Source organism: Ptychodera flava, chromosome 4 (assembly GCF_041260155.1).
Source record: "Ptychodera flava strain L36383 chromosome 4, AS_Pfla_20210202, whole genome shotgun sequence".
NCBI lineage: Eukaryota > Metazoa > Hemichordata > Enteropneusta > Ptychoderidae > Ptychodera > Ptychodera flava.
In genome coordinates, this window is record NC_091931.1 from 5,908,013 (window position 1) to 5,926,665 (window position 18,653).

At 34.6% G+C, this 18,653-nt stretch overlaps 1 protein-coding gene across 1 annotated transcript in view; it reads left to right on the forward strand.

Annotated features, from left to right (window-relative positions):
- Positions 1-18,653, forward strand: part of LOC139130772 (syntaxin-binding protein 4-like) — a 96,303-nt gene that overhangs the window by 47,419 nt on the left and 30,231 nt on the right. Inside the window, 5 exon segments of the mRNA XM_070696567.1 lie at positions 696-814; positions 2,781-2,883; positions 11,487-11,619; positions 12,616-12,631; positions 12,634-12,721. Coding sequence (XP_070552668.1) covers positions 696-814; positions 2,781-2,883; positions 11,487-11,619; positions 12,616-12,631; positions 12,634-12,721 — 459 coding nt within the window.

The window sequence follows — 18,653 nt, forward strand, 5'->3', positions numbered from 1 at the left end:
TAATATGACAAAATGTCCTGGACTGTCAACATTATTAAAATTGTTGTAGTGGGTTATACATTCTGCAGAATATACAATAAAAAAATTTACCTTTACTCCAGACGAGTAAAACATTTTTGAAGCAACTGGGTAACTTTGAAACCTAAATGAACTAATATTGGAAAGACACCACCATTTCAAGGTGTAAATATTTACCACAAAATTTACAAAAGTATATATATGTAGGTTTAGGTATGTAGTTTAAATATTTTAAGTTATTCTGCACATAGGGTCAAAACATGTGGACTTGCACAAACAGGGTGAAAACACTCAACTGACAAAGTACTGTCATATGAATCACATCAATCTGTATGGTCCATGTGTTTGCAATTTCTGATTGTGCGATATCAAGATAACATGTAAATCTTGACTGGACAACATGTTCTGTTCTGTGTACACTGAATTTGGTTGCTCTTGTACGAAATTGCAGAGTGTTCAGTGAGATGTATGTATGTATGGATTAAAACATTTGACTCTGTTTATGTAATTTAAAAATGTTATATCAGTTCAGTAAACATCTCATTAAAACACTATACAGCGTATATGAATCATGTTTGAATGGTTTTCAGCACAGGTGGATGGTCAACTATTACTTACACATCACACATTTCATCAAAATATATTTTTAAAAGTCGTTTTCTTCATTGCATTTTTAGCCAAGAATATGCAGATCTATGTGAAAGTCAAGAAAACTATAGTTGTACTAGTAGTTCCTATTCTGATGTGAGGTCAATGTCATCTATGGCAGCTTCCACTTCAGCTTCAGTAGATCAAGGTAAGATTACTTCATTATGAGCTCTACTGTCAGCGACACAAAGCCAATACATTTTGAAATTTGGTTTATAGGTTGCTGGGGATCTAAATCAGATTCATTCAAATAATGATGAAATGTGCCATATTGTATATGGAGGGCAACTCATTTCCTTTTGAAAATTATAACTGAAAGTCATTTTCATATTATGTAATTGACTTATTCATTTATTAAATAGTAAATTAATATTTGAAAAATATTATTCAGCTTTTAATACTAGTTATTCAGATGTACTATAGACAATTGCTGAATGTTGTGCAGAACCCTAACCTATGGCTGTCTTATTCATTTGTGTTGTATTTAATTGCCTCTTATGTTTACACACTGTATTTTACACACCATTTCCCATTATTACCCGTAATCCACGTAAAACACAGCCTCTATATTTCAGAAATATTGACATAGGGAATTGTATCATGGTATGAAAGTATTCTAAAAAATAAATGATGTGGTTTCAGAAAGAAAAAATTGCATTTTGTTTTTCAAATACTTGTGAACATATATTGCAACAAGCATTGATACTCAAAAATCTGATTTTACTCCAAGCCCTTCATGTAAGAAAATATAGAAGAAGCACATCAAATAAACAAAAAGGAACACAGTAGACAATGATTTAGCAAGTTATCAATTGTAAAGCACCTATAGAATGTAGATTTTGCTATTCTATCAATGGTTATCATGAAATCATGAGTACAGTTACATACTTGCTGATGTGACTTCTTGTGCAGCAAAAAAGCTGTTGTAATCTTACATCCAAACACATTTTTCCCAACTCTGTCTGTATCAAAGTTTGAAATGAGACTGTGTAAAACAGTGTCATCCCCATGTAAGGAAGATATCTCTGTATCATCCACGGTTTCTTCAAAGTGTGAAGTGTGGAACATTATACAAATTCAGGCAGTGAAGCATTTTTTCCCATTGTTAATTTGCACAAATTTTACATCCATAATATATGCATTTACTGTATGGAAATTTATATTCAGAAGAAAAAATTTCATATCCAAGTTCAAAGTCAAAGGCAGTGTCCAATCTCAGACAACACCAAAATGCAGAACATGTTAATATCAGTGAAATATGATTTTATTATTGAAGATTACTAGTGGTGATTTGTGATGCATTTCCACTCAAGTCCAGACTTGAATTTATTTGCCAACAATAATGATGTATATACATGTACATGTACATGTTGTGTTGTAAATGCTGATACTTTGTATTTCCACATGCTTAAAAACATTGAAAGTATGTTCAGAATGAAAACAATGTAAAGATTATGAACTTTGCAGCCATTGTCCTGTCAAATATCAAATTACACAGCTATCATGCTTACTTACAAATGGAACATAAATATAACTGACTACAGTGTTTGGACATTCTGCACATAATATAAGTCTGCAATAGTGTCAATTTATGAATCAATTTGACTTCCTGTAAAAGAACCAACCCAGCGGATTCACAGTTTGCTTGCAAACTTTTTTGACACGCCATGAAAGTTCAGTTGCTTCCCCCTTTTAAAGAAACTATTTTACAGCCACATTTTATAGTAATTCAGGCAAGCCACAGATATTTAAACAATAAAGCACACCCAGTGACAGTATTCAACAACATGTGGGTCAGTTTACGACATATATGCACGAGCGATAGCGAGTGCATATATGAAGTGAACTGGTCAAAATCGAGTGGTATACTGTCACTTAGTGTGATCTATTGCTATTATATCATAACTGTATATTGAAATTCTGGCATGGAACGTCAAAAAGGATTTTTGCTCTTGCTGAGAGTTTGCGCGTGTGCCAGCCGTGGTATATCCCGAATATACCACAGTTCTTTCCGTGTCTCGAGCAATCAGCTCGCTGTATTTGCGCAATTAATATACATGTACTGGTATGATATAATACTCAATATATGTCTCATATAACGTTTTCATATATAGGACAGAGAACCCCGGTCAGTGAAGTTGTAACATCATCATCAGAGTCTACAATAGAAAGTGTACGCACTCCATTCAATAAGACACCAACCAGTGATCTTCAACGGTAAGTAATATGTTTAACCTTTATTCCGTTATGAAATATGTGGAAGTCGTAATGCCATCTTAGATAATTCAATGAAGTCTCTGTGTCCTAAATCTTTTGATTATGTCACATTAGAATTTTTTAATCACACTCATTGACCTTTGTTGTATGCATCAGATTAACCAAGAGATCACCAAAATGTTGAATTCAATAGATTTATAGTTCCTGTACAAAGCCTCCTCATTATGCACCTTTAGTACCTCAAAGGGATGTCAGAGTTACATCTGTGTAGTATAGTCAGTACAAATATATACACAATTTTAAATAATTGAAATGATATTCTACCTCATTTTGCTGGGTTATGTTGTTTCCCTACTCAACTCTAGTTGTAAATCATGAACCTTGCATATCAGACTGGTAGACTGCTACATTATAATGTACCACCATACACACTGGGGAGGACTAAATTACATCAATTGGATTCTTATATCAGGAACGAAACCTAACAAGTAAACATGGAATGTACTTGACAATGGTTTTACAAAGATTTCTTCTTTAGAGATACAACTTTGCTAAACTTTTAAAAGATAAAAAAGTTGACTGTGAAAAAATGTCAAACCCAAAATTTTCCTTGGCATATGTTCGGGACCAGTTCTTTTCTAATAATAGCAGAAATAAAAATATCTCCTCATTAGACAGTGAAGACTGATTCTAAAATGTCAGCTGCAGGGACTTTATACGCACTGCAGTATTCTCAATTATTTGTATTATTTAACATTTTGGTCTTACATATAAACAAACTAGCCTTTCTTACTAATATGTTGACATTTACCAATATCAAGGTTATCGATTACTGTAAAAGAACAAGAAAAATTTGACTGTCTAAAATCACTAGAAGATAAGAACCTGTAAAAATCAAGTATCTATATCGTGTATTAGTAATGAAGGCCATTCAAAGATCACAAGATATCTAAAATATCTGTACAATACTTAATAAAGTATTTTTTGAGAACCTGTTGACAAGAAGTTTGACAGATTTGTCATGTAAATCTCTGTGGGCAGCCTGCGTTTTAAACTTTTATGATGAAAAGTTTACGCCCCTAGCAAATCTTGTAGTACGGTATGTACCGTTAAAGTCATTTTATAAGACGCATCTGCATTATAAGTCGCACCCTCCTTTGATTGACTTGAGTAGGATGAAATCCTTAAATTTTCAAAAATGGAAAACGTATGCATTATAAGTCGCACCCCTATTCCAGCACAGCTGTCACACTACCAGCCACCATTGAGGTTGGCTCTATTCATCAAAAGTTAAAACTTTGTTGTTCCTTGGGGTTCAATAAAATTGAAATATGTTTCTCAACCATGGCAACCACATCCTCCAAAGGAGAACTACCATAAGCAAACTCTTCTTGTAATTATCTTTTAAAGTTATTTATTCAATAAAGGTGAACTTCTATCAGTAGCCCCCCCCCCCCCCCCCCACTCCTTGAAAAAAATAATCTGAGAATTTCCATGTTATTATAGTGGTAATGCCCTCTTTAAAAATGCAAAAAGTACATATTATAAGTCGCACCCATCTCTTGAGAATAATTCGGCTCAAAATTGCAACATCATAATAAAAGACGCGTCTTATAAATGACTTTAACGGTAGATCCACCGCTAGGTTTTACACTTGTCAGTTTGTGTGGGCTATAGATTGCATTGGATGTTCTGCACGCCTGAATCCATATAGCCAAAAGACAAAACAGTCTGTGTAGGTTGCAGATCCTATTTGACACTGGTACAGCTTTGAAACATTTGAATGTAGTAAACAAATGATGTATGCTTCTAGTAAGATATTTAAAGGAAAAACATATAGAAGTTCAAATGGGAGTGACAGTCACGCTGAGAAAATAAAATCTGTGTGTTTCTTTGATGTTGAATTATCAAAATCTACAGAGAACTCAGGACAGCACTTTGATAAAATCACCTGAACAATGAATCCATATTTACATGATTCCCCATGAAAGTATCTATAATCTTCAAATATTCATTTACAGGAAATACTCACAAGACCTTAGGAGAGTTATCATAGTACAGTAGTAATCTACCTGATGTATACCCAGTGTACAGGGGAAAATGCAACTTGTTTATTTTCCAAATAATTCTAGAAATACCAGTATTTCATATTTATTATTACCATCACAAGATGCTTAGCAGAACCCTGCTGAATGAAATAGTTCCAAATTATGTTGTGTAAGAGCTTTGTGCGCTACCAAAATGATTGAGAAATGTCAAATCCAAAATTGCTGAAGTGTCTTGACATGATGGGTTAAAAGGTGTAATTCGTCACCAACATGGATATCCAAAAAGAAAATGCATATATTTTCACAGTTTTCTTTGTAAATCGTAAAGTTGGTCCCTGAGTCATTTTTATCAGCCAGATATCTCACAAAATGATTATCCTGCCTGAATTCAAGCAAGTTGACTACTAAAAGGTGGTATTGAGCCAAATCCATATATATTTTCACCCACTTGGCTTGGTATGTTACTGCAGATTTAGTCTATAATAATCATGGTTACAGTATCTCTGTCTACAGGGACCTTCAAACCTTTAAGTTTGTTACAATGCACCATATGGTAGGGAGGCCAGCAGGTCGCCCAGGACGTGCTGAATTGACACTCAATCACCAGTGACTTAGTCATGTTCAAAATTGAAAAACATCGATAACGGGAAAGAAAATTGTGGAAAAAAATACATGAGGCTAAAAATTAAAAATGCAGCTATTCTCTCATATGTTTTTTATTTCTTTATATGAACTACTTACTTTTTGAATAAACTGCAAAATTGAGCTAGAAACGGTACCAGGAACGGCGATCTGAAACATGGCAGCACCTAATATTTACATCGCTGATTTTGAAACGCATTTTTGAAGGTGAGCCAATCAAAACATCCCTTACATCGAATACTCATTTGAAAGCCCAAATCTCGCTCTTTCTCGCGATATAAGGTTCTTCACCAACATAGGGCAGTGTATATGACCAAATCCGAGACAAAAAATTGAGAGCGATTTTTCCGAGACCTAACCCGACCAACTCTCAGTGAAACGTCCTCTAGTACGCAGTTTATCATTATTTCTTTTGAATTTTTGCTAGAAAAATGAGAAATTTTGAACAGCTCACGATTTATTGACGGAGATATTGACCACGCTTCACAGTAAGTGAGGCTACCCACAATTCTCCATGATCCGTACACACGGAGATCACTCATTGAACTGGAGCAAATTTCTTCTGTACACAGAACAGCTCGGTCCATATATCAAAATTCTGGGACCATAGTTTTGATAATCATAATTCTCTATTTCTCACGGTGAATAATGAGAAGATCAATCCCTTTTGCGCAGAGGAGATAGCAATTTTGTGATTTTGTCGACATAGATTTTTGACAACCATACACAATATTTTAAGGAAACTAAGGGAATAAGTTGCATCTGTGTTGGCAAAAGAAAGGGTATTGATTTTTTTAAATGTTTGTAACAAAGGAAATTTGCATGTCTGACAAGTGGTATGATGAGACCATCTTAGTTGCTGATAACTTTACCATGACAAGTATGCAATTTTAGCACCTCCAAACATCGTCTTCTCATTCAATTTACTCCTGAATTTTAAAGATGATCAATAATTTTGGAACATAGTTTTAACCAATAATCCTTAAATTAAATTCTAAGTTTCAAATTGTTCAGAAACTGATAAAATTGAAGAAGCCTTTATCAAATAATGTCAAAACTCCACATGGCCCCAGTGGTGATGTTTTGAAAGCCTTTATTTGGATAAAATACTTTTTGACGGTAGTTTTAATGCAGTAGAGCTATTCAAAAGTGTCATCAGCTCAAAAAGACCTTCAATTTGATATATCCACTTATGCCATTTGAGCTTAATATTTTCATTTTTCATTTCTCGTTAAGTGTTGTTCATCCGTTGCCATGGATAAATCCAATATGGCCACCATCGTAATCGCGTAATTTTAGGATACATTTGTGTGTGCCATTGAAATCTATCTCCATGCCAAATTTGGTACAAAAAGATGTTTTATTAAGAAAGTTACAGCAAATTTACTGTAAATTTCAGCTAAAACTCTTCATTTTGTCCCATGTTCCCATTGTTATTATATGTATTGTCTTTCTACAGAAAGAGTAAAAGTGAATGTTTTAAAAAGCTATAAAATTGTAACCGTTCATCCAATTTCGAAAATTCAAAAAATGTTTAGCTTCTCTCATTGAAATCTAAAAAACTACATTAATTAAATGCAGATTGAACATTTCAAAATTTCAGTTGGCCTCCCTACATATGGGACATGTTTTGCTTCACTAGTTTTAACCAGCTTGACCTGATGGTGAAATATGAACTTGGCAGGAGAAGAGTTAAACACTGTGATACCATGCATGGTAAATACCTTGTAAGTCCCTGGTAAATTTCAAGAATTATATTATGAATCCAAAAAACACCAAAATAAAAACAGTAACCCATTCAGCAAGTCTTAGTGTTTGTATTAGATAATGTCGGAATGCAAACAAATGTAGGGATACAGTAAATCTTGAAGTTGTATCAAAGCTATATGTACATGTACATGCCCTTACTCAAGCCTAAGGTTCATGAGGTGTGTTCATAGAAGAGACGGCATAGTGTTTGGCAAATATTTGCATTGATATTTTGATTTCTTGAAGTAAAATTGTGGATCCCATTGACATTTGTTTCTAGGAATTTGAGTAGGGTGTGGCATTTATTGAAATTACCATCCTGTGAGCAAAGTTTGCCACCAGATTTAAAAAAATCTGATGACAGACTTGCCTTTAATTGAAAGATTATTGGATTTACATGGGTTGCAAGTCATCATTTAAAGAAAAAAACTGAGAAAAATTTAACAAATTATTCTGTCAGTAGGATAAGTTTGCAAAAATTCTAATGAATATTTCTTGTCATCTTACTTTATAGTTTGCAAAGATTACACTGAATCAAATTATTTTATACAGAAAGAAATATTGAATCTTTGCATTGAGTGAAAAGCCCTTTTCACATTTCAATCCAAGGTTTATGTAATATGGAACTTAATATTCACTATTTACTGGAAAATAGACTTTTCATAATAATAAATCATACATATAATAGTGACTTTTGTATGCAGGTGTGTACCTCTATTTATTAATTACAGGTACTGTATGTATTTATATCAAGGCTAAATGGAAAAATCTTCAGCAAATATGTAGAAATCTTCATAACTTTGACATAGATTTATTCTTTTACTTTTTGACTGGCTTATTTGTTATTCCATAGAAAGAATTAGTTGTTCAGTTTTATGATTAAGTGAGATAATCGATGTGAAGATGATTTTTCACATGAAAGTTAAATCATAGTGAAAAGGTTACACGTAGCCATGATGACTCAAAGAAATAATTTGTCATCTTGTCATGCAAGTAGTAAGATGAAGATTTTAAGCGTTATCGTGCCAAGTTCAGATGCCACCATCAGGTCAAGTTGGTTAGGAAAGTGAGGCATAACATGTATAGTGTGTTATATTTTAACAAAGACTTTAATATTTGAAGGCCCCTTAAAATGTAGATACTGTGAACATGATTTCTACTGACTAAACCTGCTGTAACGTAGCGTGCCAAGTAAGTTAAAATACAGATGGTTTTAGCTCAATACTGCTTTGACTGACTCTGCAGACAGCTTAGTGGTAGGCCTGTAGCAGGATAAGGATTAATGAAAGGTTACTATGGAGATAAATACAGACAAATTGAAAGTCGGTTAAAACATTATCTAAAAGGAATTTATTCTTTGCTGTTATCACAAAAAAATGACAAACTTTTAGATGTAGCATTGAAAAGCAAAGAATGTTATGATTCTGTCTATCATATGCTGGGTGTGAGGATCTGCAGTCGAAATTTAAGTGCACATCGTACGTGTAATAAATCCTAGAGTATTCCTATCACTCAGCTTTGTAAAGTGGTATTGCAATGAAGTATTAGTTTCTGGAAAGCTATTATGTGGTTCGTTGTCATCAACGTCTTGGCATCACTTGAAATCTCATCATGTAACATGTTTTTCAGTTTTGGAATAATTGAAAAGTGATATCAATCTGATTCCTAGAAAATAGGAAATGAAATACTTAACATTTCATTATTCATCTGCAATAGGTGCTACATGAAGGATATACCATATTTTCTTCGTAGAATTTGAGCAGCATGGAATTCTTTTAGAATTACAATACATGCTCAGTATGATTTCAATAGCCTTATCTCTTTGATAGTGGACTGTCACTTGTCAAGGTCAAAAGTAGACTTATTGTGCAACAATGTGAGAGCTGTAGCATTCTGTATCATAATATGCAAATGAAAGTCCTTATAAACTGTATAACAGAAGATTCTAAAAATGAAAATCTAGCAAATGAAACAGATCACTTAATACCTATTTTGTAAGAAAATCTTTTCAAATTTGTTCTCTTTTGAAGGCCCATAAGCTGTAACTTCTTGCATCATTTTCATAATCATACTCTCAAAGTAAAATGAGTTACTGTGAAAGGTACATATCGAAGGATGTTTATTATTTGAATGTTATTAATCTCGAAGTGTGCAAGTGCAAGATTGAAAGAGATGAATAATAAATAAATACCGTATTGAAATATGGTCAGCTCCATGCAAGTTTGCAACAGAACCCCCCAAAAGATGGACCTAGATCATACACACACTAGAATCCTCAGAAAGACAACATATCATCACCATAATCATTGGAACACATAGCATCAAATGTGCTGGACTTGGATGTTGTGGTATCTTTGCCGTAGAACCAGTTTTTAGCTCACTATAGACTATAGTCTATAGAAGCTATTGGGATGGGTATCCGTCCGGCGTCCGTCGTCAGTCTGTATGTATGTATGTATGTATGTATGTATGTATGTATGTATGTATGTATGTATGTATGTATGTATGTATGTATGTCCGTTTGTGAGGCGTCCGTCCACTCAAATATCTTGAGAACCGCTGTACTTACTGATTTGATATTTGTTGTGTAGATGAAAAATATGATTTTGAGAAACAATTTTTTTAATTTTTTGATATTGTTGAAAATAGGCAAATTAATGCCAAAAAAGGTGTTTTTGGTAAAAAATCTTCTTCTTCATAACCGCTGGTCAGACAGCTTTGTTATTTGGTATACAGGTCCCTAGGGGTAACCCAACTTAGATTTGTTCAAATTGTGATGAAATATGCAAATGTGTATTTTTAAGGAATTTTTTTGTCATTTTGGGCAAAATTTGACTTACATTGTATGTAATTCTTGTACTGTGTAAACCCTATCAATTCACCCAGAAAAAAATAATTAATATGATTTTAAATAATGGAATTAATTAGGAAATCATCAAAGCCAAAATAATTTTAGTGTAGAATTATCAGAAAGTTAAACTTTTTTTGACAGTTCATAGTGAAATGCTTACCATCTTGGAGGATTAAAACATGTAAAGGCAACTCTCCTGAATCTCAACTTTGACATATTCTGAACCGTCATTTATTTTGCCCTGTATCTTATCTGAAAGAAATTGCTCAAAATAGTCAATAGAGATAGAGATAGAGAAAGTTCTAATTTCCATTTATGGTTGACTTGTTAAGGATAAAATAAAATTACTTTTTGAGGAAAAAAATAGAGTGGTCAATTAAAAGAGTGGTCAAAGTGATAGGGTTTTTATGGTAAAGCTGGGCTGTAAGATTCCTCATGTGCTATTTATAACAATTATGCAATCTGTGTAAACAGTGCAATGAAAGTTACATGATTCCTTATAATGCTTTTGATGACCTTGAACTTCTTAAGTTTCAAACATTTGTCTCTTCAGTGTGCTTTCTCTGAGTATGTACAGTCTCAACTTATTCACAGAACTCACTTACAATGTTAATCAAAGATATCCACCTTCTTCATCAATACATGTGTCACAAAAGGTTATTCTCTACATAACCACAGCAGAGCTCTGTCAACTGTTGAGTTGCTTGTTCTTTCAAAACCGCTGGTCAGACAGCTTTAATATTTGGTTTACAAGTCCCTAGGATGACCTAAGTTAGATAATTTCATACAGTCAGGAAATTATACTTAATTTTGTATCCATGTCCATAGTAGCTTCAGGGACTTTAGCCCTATGTTTGAAATGACTGGATATTGAAAATGAAGTGAAAACTGTTGCATTTAGTAGCCCATTGTCCGACAAACTTGGCACAATACATGTTTGTAACATTCGCACACATATGATTGTACCTGTCAACATCAATTTTATTGATTGCCTTGTTCCGTTCAGCAAAAAGATGGTATTTTTGTCAGAAAATGTTAATCAAATGATAGTTTTCCCTGCTTTTTGCGTCATTTTACCCAGTTGAAGTGTACATTTTCAGTCACACTACAACTAGTTTGCATAGTACTGTATATGTTGCAATTTTGAATACATAACTATTGATATGCAAATATTTTTATAGGGACACATACTGTGCTACTTTCTATTTTGAGATTTGATACATTTGATCCAAATTCCAAACATTCAGTAGCTGTTGACTGAAATGAATTTCATCAAAGCCATCACCTATGAATATGTGTTTGCTTGTCTGCAGGTTGGACAATGTTCATCGCATTACTGTTGTCAAGACAACTGGGTTGGGGCTAAGTGTAACTGGTGGCACAAACCGACCAGAGGGACCTGGCATATTTGTAGATAAGATATTGGAAGGTGGAGATTGTCAGAAGGTGAGACTTTGTTAAGATCTACAATGATTATATAGATCTCTATTATCATAATAGCCGTGCAGACAAATTGACTTTGTTACAGTTGTGAATTTGCATCAATTTTATGATACGCTGAGTGTGAATGTAATGGTGAAAGTGCTATAATTAGCACTGACAGCAATGAGGTATTTTGTATAGCATTTGCCATACCCTCTCTTTTTACTCAAATATGTGTATTACAAAGCTGAATATCCAAGTCTTATGTACGGTAAAAGCAACAGTACAGATGTTGTCAATAAGGACATCAATGACATGCAAAATGAAGAAAATGCTGAAAAATGACTCATTTGAATAGACATAAATGATCAAGCCATTGATTTTCCATGCTTCCACTTCAATGCTCTATTGATATGTGCCTTTTGTTCATGTAGTGTTTGATTTTCCTGCTGTCATACATGTATATGTGTGAAGTTTCCTTTGTATTATCATGACAGCCATTTTGTGTAGGCCACAATACTGAGAAGACTTCGTCTGATCATTTTCAGTTATATGATGATTTACTGTACTCTGCTGCAATTTTTATTGTTTACTATGATTGTCATTTACAAAATTTTTCTAGCTATGTGAGCCAGCCAACCTGCAACATTAGTTTGATCTTTATTTTTCAGGCACAAATATTTTGTAAATAGCCAGTTGAAACTATTGGTAACACCTGGAATTTTTGGCTTTGTGTTTCCTTCTATTGTGTTATTATCTACATCATAGTCTATGGGGAGAAATTACAAAGCCAAAATAGTGTCATTTATGAAATAGAACATCAATTTTGATGACAGTGTGGCTCTGTATACATAAAAAACAAAAATGTCATTTTTAAATTCTTCCAGATGTGATCATTTTGCCACTGCTTACAATAAATGCATTCAGGTATGAAACAGGATGTGTGTTCAGGATGCATTTGGTTGTATCTATGCTTTGTGACTACATGCATTTCCTGTGCCGTGTTTTACCTTTGAGCAGGATGGTCGTCTTCATCCGGTGATCAGCTTGTTACAGTTGACGGTGAAAATATGATTAATGTAACCAATGAAGACGCAAAAGCAGTGTTGACGAGGTTAAAATTCAGGTTGGTCAATTGTTAATGCAACTAACATTATATATCATTGTAATCAACTTACAATCAGAAGTTGAAACAGATTGTAGAATGTGATTTTATTATACTGTACAACTATTTAGGAAGATATTTAAGCAATCACTTTTAGTTAATTTGTAATCTAATACTATATACCTACATGTAAATGAAACTGGGTCACCTGTTTCTAAATTTGTTTAGTTCTCTACATGGGAACAACATAGAATAAATGTGTTTTGGGAATATGAACCAAGATTTGTTTGAAAATTTTAAAAGGTGTGAACAAGCCCATAGTTGGTAAATCTTATACAGAAAAGTTGTGGTCAGGTTTTGAGTTGACAATAAATTCCAGGTATGACAATTTTATTTACACCTTCTTGTCAAGATGTGCTTCCTTATAATACTTCAATTTAACAAACATGATATTTTGCATCCAAGTTAGAAATTCCTTGGCATGAAAAGAGAACAAATGATTAATGAAAACAGTTACATTGTACATCAAAATGACTCGCTAAATGTCCATTGTTATTCAGAGTTAACTTATTTTTGATTGAAAAAATGATGACTCTAGAAATACATCACAAGTGTAAAGTAAGTCATGTTTTTATAGAAATCTAGGATTTCTTAAGACTTGATAAAGAAAACTACTTTACATGTTAAACATAAGAAAACTGTAATTGCAAGCCATACATTTGGAAGTTATGTCATATGAAGACCTCAAAATATTTTATTTTCTTTCTCAAGTCAATTTAAGTTTCCTTTTCGATGTTGCCCCACAAATGGTTTCATCTAGGATTTGGGAATCCATACATGATATAATCCTGTCACGTGTTCAGAAGATATATTCAGTTCATATTCATTTCAGTGTGTAGTAGCTTTGTTATGTTGCTAAACAACAGCCTGGTTTTGTTAAGGATGGTAAGCAGGTAAATGTTACCAGGTTTCCAGGTATGTAAGGGTCCCAAATTCGACAAAGTGAGCGTCGAAGTGAGCGTGGTAAAATACAAAGTGAGCGTCAAACTGAGCGTGGCAAAAGACAAAGTGAGCGTTGAACTGAGCGTTGGAAAATGACAAAGTGAGCGTCGAACTGAGCGTTGGAAATGACAAAGTGAGCGTCGAACTGAGCCTTGGAAACTGACAAAGTGAGCGTCAAACAGCGTTGAATACGAAGTAAGAATCAAACCGGGCGAAAAAAGAAGAAGAACTGAGCGTTGAACTTAGTAAGAGTGCTAAAATGTAGCGAATATGCGAAATATAGCTTGCATGGGTGCTCAGTTAGCGCGTACTGGATAGTACACGATTTGCCAGTTGGCTAATAAAAACGTGTTTACAATGACGCGCGCAATATTGGTGTCATAATTACAGTTTATTTATAATTACAGTTTACTCTTCGTACTCAAAAAGAATAAGAGACAGGAGTCAAGGTCCTGCAGTCGACGGACCTCGATGGAGCAATATATGTCAATCACTATCTGTAGTGTGCATGTACGTGAGTTGACAAATGGCAGGCAGAGCGAGGTCAAATATACGTCATTCTTTATGGGTTGACCGAGACTGAAAAGTTTTGAGCCAATCATAAGCTTACGCCTGAAGCCGAAAAAATTACTGTAACTTTCACTTTTTCGGGTGAAAGATGTTCTTTCACATTGCTTTAATTCTGAAACATTTGTCATGATAAGACATTGTTCGGCAATCGTGATGTCAAATGGATAGAAAATCACGGTTGACAATGCAGCATTTTCTATATACCGGTACCATTTTGTGTTCTCGATTGACAAGATTGTCGTTTTGTTAATTGTAATTAGCCGACCTCTACTTCAAAGCCTGTGCTGAAGATACAGACGGCATACGACAACACAGAGGCAGCTTTCATATAATGTTGCGCAACCTCTTTCATGTCGGCACTGACATAAACTGCTATGTCAAAAACAAGATATTAAGCTTATGTTTTGGCCTACATTCGGCGGTAATACATTCCAAATAGATCGAAGGAAGGCATTTAATCACAAATTTCCGACATATATTGGTGATTTTACAGACCGAACATAACGTCAAGTATCGTTTTTATGACAGAAATATGTGGACATCAAAGCTGGATGCTGATATTCAAAAAATATGTACCGTAAAGTCGCACTGTACTTTCATGATCAAAAAATGTTGCTGACTTTCGGGCAGTTGCAGGTGGACATCAATTATGCAAATCAATACGTCACAGGGTTCACGAACTCGACGTCGTCATCACATGCACAGAATCCCACGTCAAAAAATACGATCATCGCATAGAGTGTCACGTTCAGCAAACGATTTCCAGACAATGTGTTTATTCAGGCAACGTCTAAATTGACCTTTCAACATCAAGAATCTTTGGATTACAGTCTAATTTATGTAGAATCATTATTGATTGTATGCAAACTATACGTCAGTCAAGTTTAGCCACGCTGACGGGACTTCAAACAAACCAAGTTCACGGAATTTTCAGTGCTGCAGTGGGCTCAACCCTCTGAGCCACAGTCTCTTGACTCAATGCCGGCGAACCGCTAGCCGTCACTGATGCAATAAAAAACAAATCACAGTCCGCCAAAAATTTTGTTGGGAAAAATCACCGTCATGGATATACAAAAAATGGTACCCGGACGGTGCAGTGAGCGGCGTCGCTTGACAAAACGTCGGCATTTTATGGCGATCAGCGCAGAAATGATCTTTGAAATTTACTGTGCAGCTAAATTAGTCCACAGACACATTCATTCAAAATCATCAAAATGCATAGCGATTTTTATCTAGAGAAGCGTGGTCCGTAGCGCCACATACCCCGGCCCCGTCGCGACTATGGTTATCGATGCGTGCAGAGCCGTAAACTACGTCGATATGCATTGTTCTGTTTGCTCAAAGTTCAAAGAATACCTACCATACTGTAATCTGAATGCAGAGCTTCGGACTTCAAAACAATTATTCCAGCAGCGTATTTATTGACACTAACTTTATAGCAGAATGCTTTCTTTATTGAACGTGTTTATGAAATGATGATAAACTTGATCCAAGTCTGTAGGCGTACAAATATCAAAATGGCATAAATTTAAGGAATAAACTTCACCTGCCCGGTTGTTCGCATGTCGGGTTGGTGATAGGGTGTTACGTAGTCGTGGCTAAAACATCGCAACCCATCGTAGTAGTTAGCCAATTTTAACTGGTAATTTCAGTGCCTTCTTTATTGAGTACAAGGACATTCATGCTGCTATTGCAAATATAGATAAAAAATAGACACGACAAATTGTCCCCAGACGCAATGTCAATATTTGCTATCATGGAATGGCTCTACCGATGTATGACCCGAGTTTACTTCCCGATCTCGCAAAAATTGAACAAAATTTGGGTTTCTTAATTACATTTGATAAATCGTCAACTATTTTTGTGACATCGATCACACCTAAGACATGTTAGGGGGTGTTCATGAAGGCCGAGTCTATTGACACCCGGGTGTCAATAGCCATATGGAGCTTCTCCTGGCTATTGACACCCGGGTGTCAATAGCCAACCGGCCCTCTATTTGGCTATTGACACCCCTCCCGTTTTTTCTCCAGTCGACCTCCAAATTCAACCAAACTTAGCTTAGTTATTCTAAACAACATATATTCTCAATAGAAATCCAAAAAAATCCTTCAAAAAAGCTTCTTTGGTCAGCATTTTGCGGTCCCATAGTGCTACTGCAGGCCGCCTATACCAATTATGGGTGTCAATAGCCAACCGGCCCTCTATTTGGCTATTGACACCCCTCCCGTTTTTTCGCCAGTCGGCCTCCAAATTCAGCCAAACTTAGCTTAGTTATTCTTAACAACATATAGGTCTACACCAATGGGCCATGTACAATAATCTTCACTATTTAGTTTCATGATATCAAGTCTACTTCTCATAGTAGTGCAAACCAAGGTCACCAAGAACTGCTTCATTTGATGTATAGCTGCATGCTTTTAGGATGAATTTACTCACTAATCATTGCATTCTTTGAGGACTTTCTAAGTATCAACATTTTTCCCGCATATTTTTGCTCTGACGTATAATATGATTCCATAATGTCAAATCATAATCAGTTCCTTTAATCTTTGCAAGATTTCCAAAGATTGCTTTCGTGGGAGGAAACAAACTGTCAAATTTTGATCTTATTTCCATAAAATGAGTATGGTGAGAGAGATTACGTGACGTCCATTAGCCTAGATACTTATCACCGATGATTATTTATTTTGAACTTCACCGATCGTCAATTTTTTGTATTTTTCAACTTTCTTATTTACTATTAAAATATTAGACTTCTCTTCATTAATTGACATTTTCCATAGTTCACAATACTTATTAGCAATGCATAGCATAGACTTCATTTGTTTTTCATTTGGTGCCATAAGGACTACATTATCAGCAAAAAAACAGGCCACTTATGAGTTCTGAAGTAAAGTATACCCCAAGCAGTGATTCATTAAGCAGCTTCTTGAATTTATTGATGTACACTAGTACTGCAACTAAAATTGGGGCTTAAACACATCTTGCCTGACACCCTCATTTGGTCAAAATTCTTTCAATGTCATCAAGACACTTTACTTCAATATGATCGTATGTATGTTTTTAATCACACACCACAACTTCCCTTTGATTCCATTAATCTACAATTTGTACCAAACCCACCTCTCCAAAAGCTGTCATAAGCTTTTTTTTCCATTTTTCCAATAATTTAGCTCAATAAAATACCTCTATAATTATTGAGATTTCTGGTGTCACCTTACTTATGTAGTTGTTTAATATTTTCCCCCATTCTTTCCTTCACCCACTTGTCTGTTTCCTGCTTGATTTCTTTCTTTCATTTATTGCCATTTAAAATTCTGTACAAAACCACGGTTCGGATAAGTTTGTATTTGTTTCCTACCAAAAACATTATGGTAAACTATGATATTCTTCACATCATTGGTGCCTGCATAGATAATGAATGTTATCATAATCCCTCATGTAGACTGCCTTATTCTGTACTAGCTCCATTTTTCACATCAGGAATGTATTGAAATAGTATGTATGATTGACAACGAATAAAACAGGAATGAGCTCACTGTAAAAAGGGAGTGTGTACTCACATTGTTAAACAGGGTAAATAGCTTTGAATAGCTTAGGGAACCGTGTGTCGATAGTTTTGATATAATTTGGAAGATGTAGGCAAACAATTGTACTGCACATCTCATTTAACAATTCCATATAAAATATTTGTGGCATTTTTGTGATCTTATGCGGATGAATATTATTTCAACTGGCTCCTGCTGCATAGCTTGGTAACAATTTAAAGTCCTTTGCATAGGACTCTCAATACCAAATAAGAAAGACTGTTTGAAACGAATCAAACACTAACTTGACACAAAAACATTTTGGATAGTTAGGTGGGGAGCCTCTTTCACATTTTTACATTCGATTTTAGGCTGCGTTCAAAAAAATGGTGAGGGGGTTTTGAGGCCTACTTTATCACTCAACTGTATTATCGAAGAATGCAATAAACTGAACAATAACATATAATAGTGATCTAGCAATAAAGAGATCTAAAGCTATGACAACTAAGAGATAAAAGTGGTGGACCGACAAGTTGAATGAAAACGATTTTTTTTCGACGTTTCACCTTTTAAATGCCTATTTGTACTATCTCCTTGAGTATCAAAAGATTCGAAAGAACAGTTTCGAAAATAAAAGTATTAAATTCCTGTCTTCATTGTGTCGATGGACGCATTCAGTTCACTTTCAACTTTAGAAATGTTTCTTCGTTCTGTTCAGTCGATTGTGTTAATATTCACCCAAATAGTAGAAAATGACATTTTAAAGCCCAAACATCGAAAAAGAATGATAATTATCCACCTTATCGATCACTTGTCGGTCCTTATTAGTGGGATATGGCCAATAGACCTGC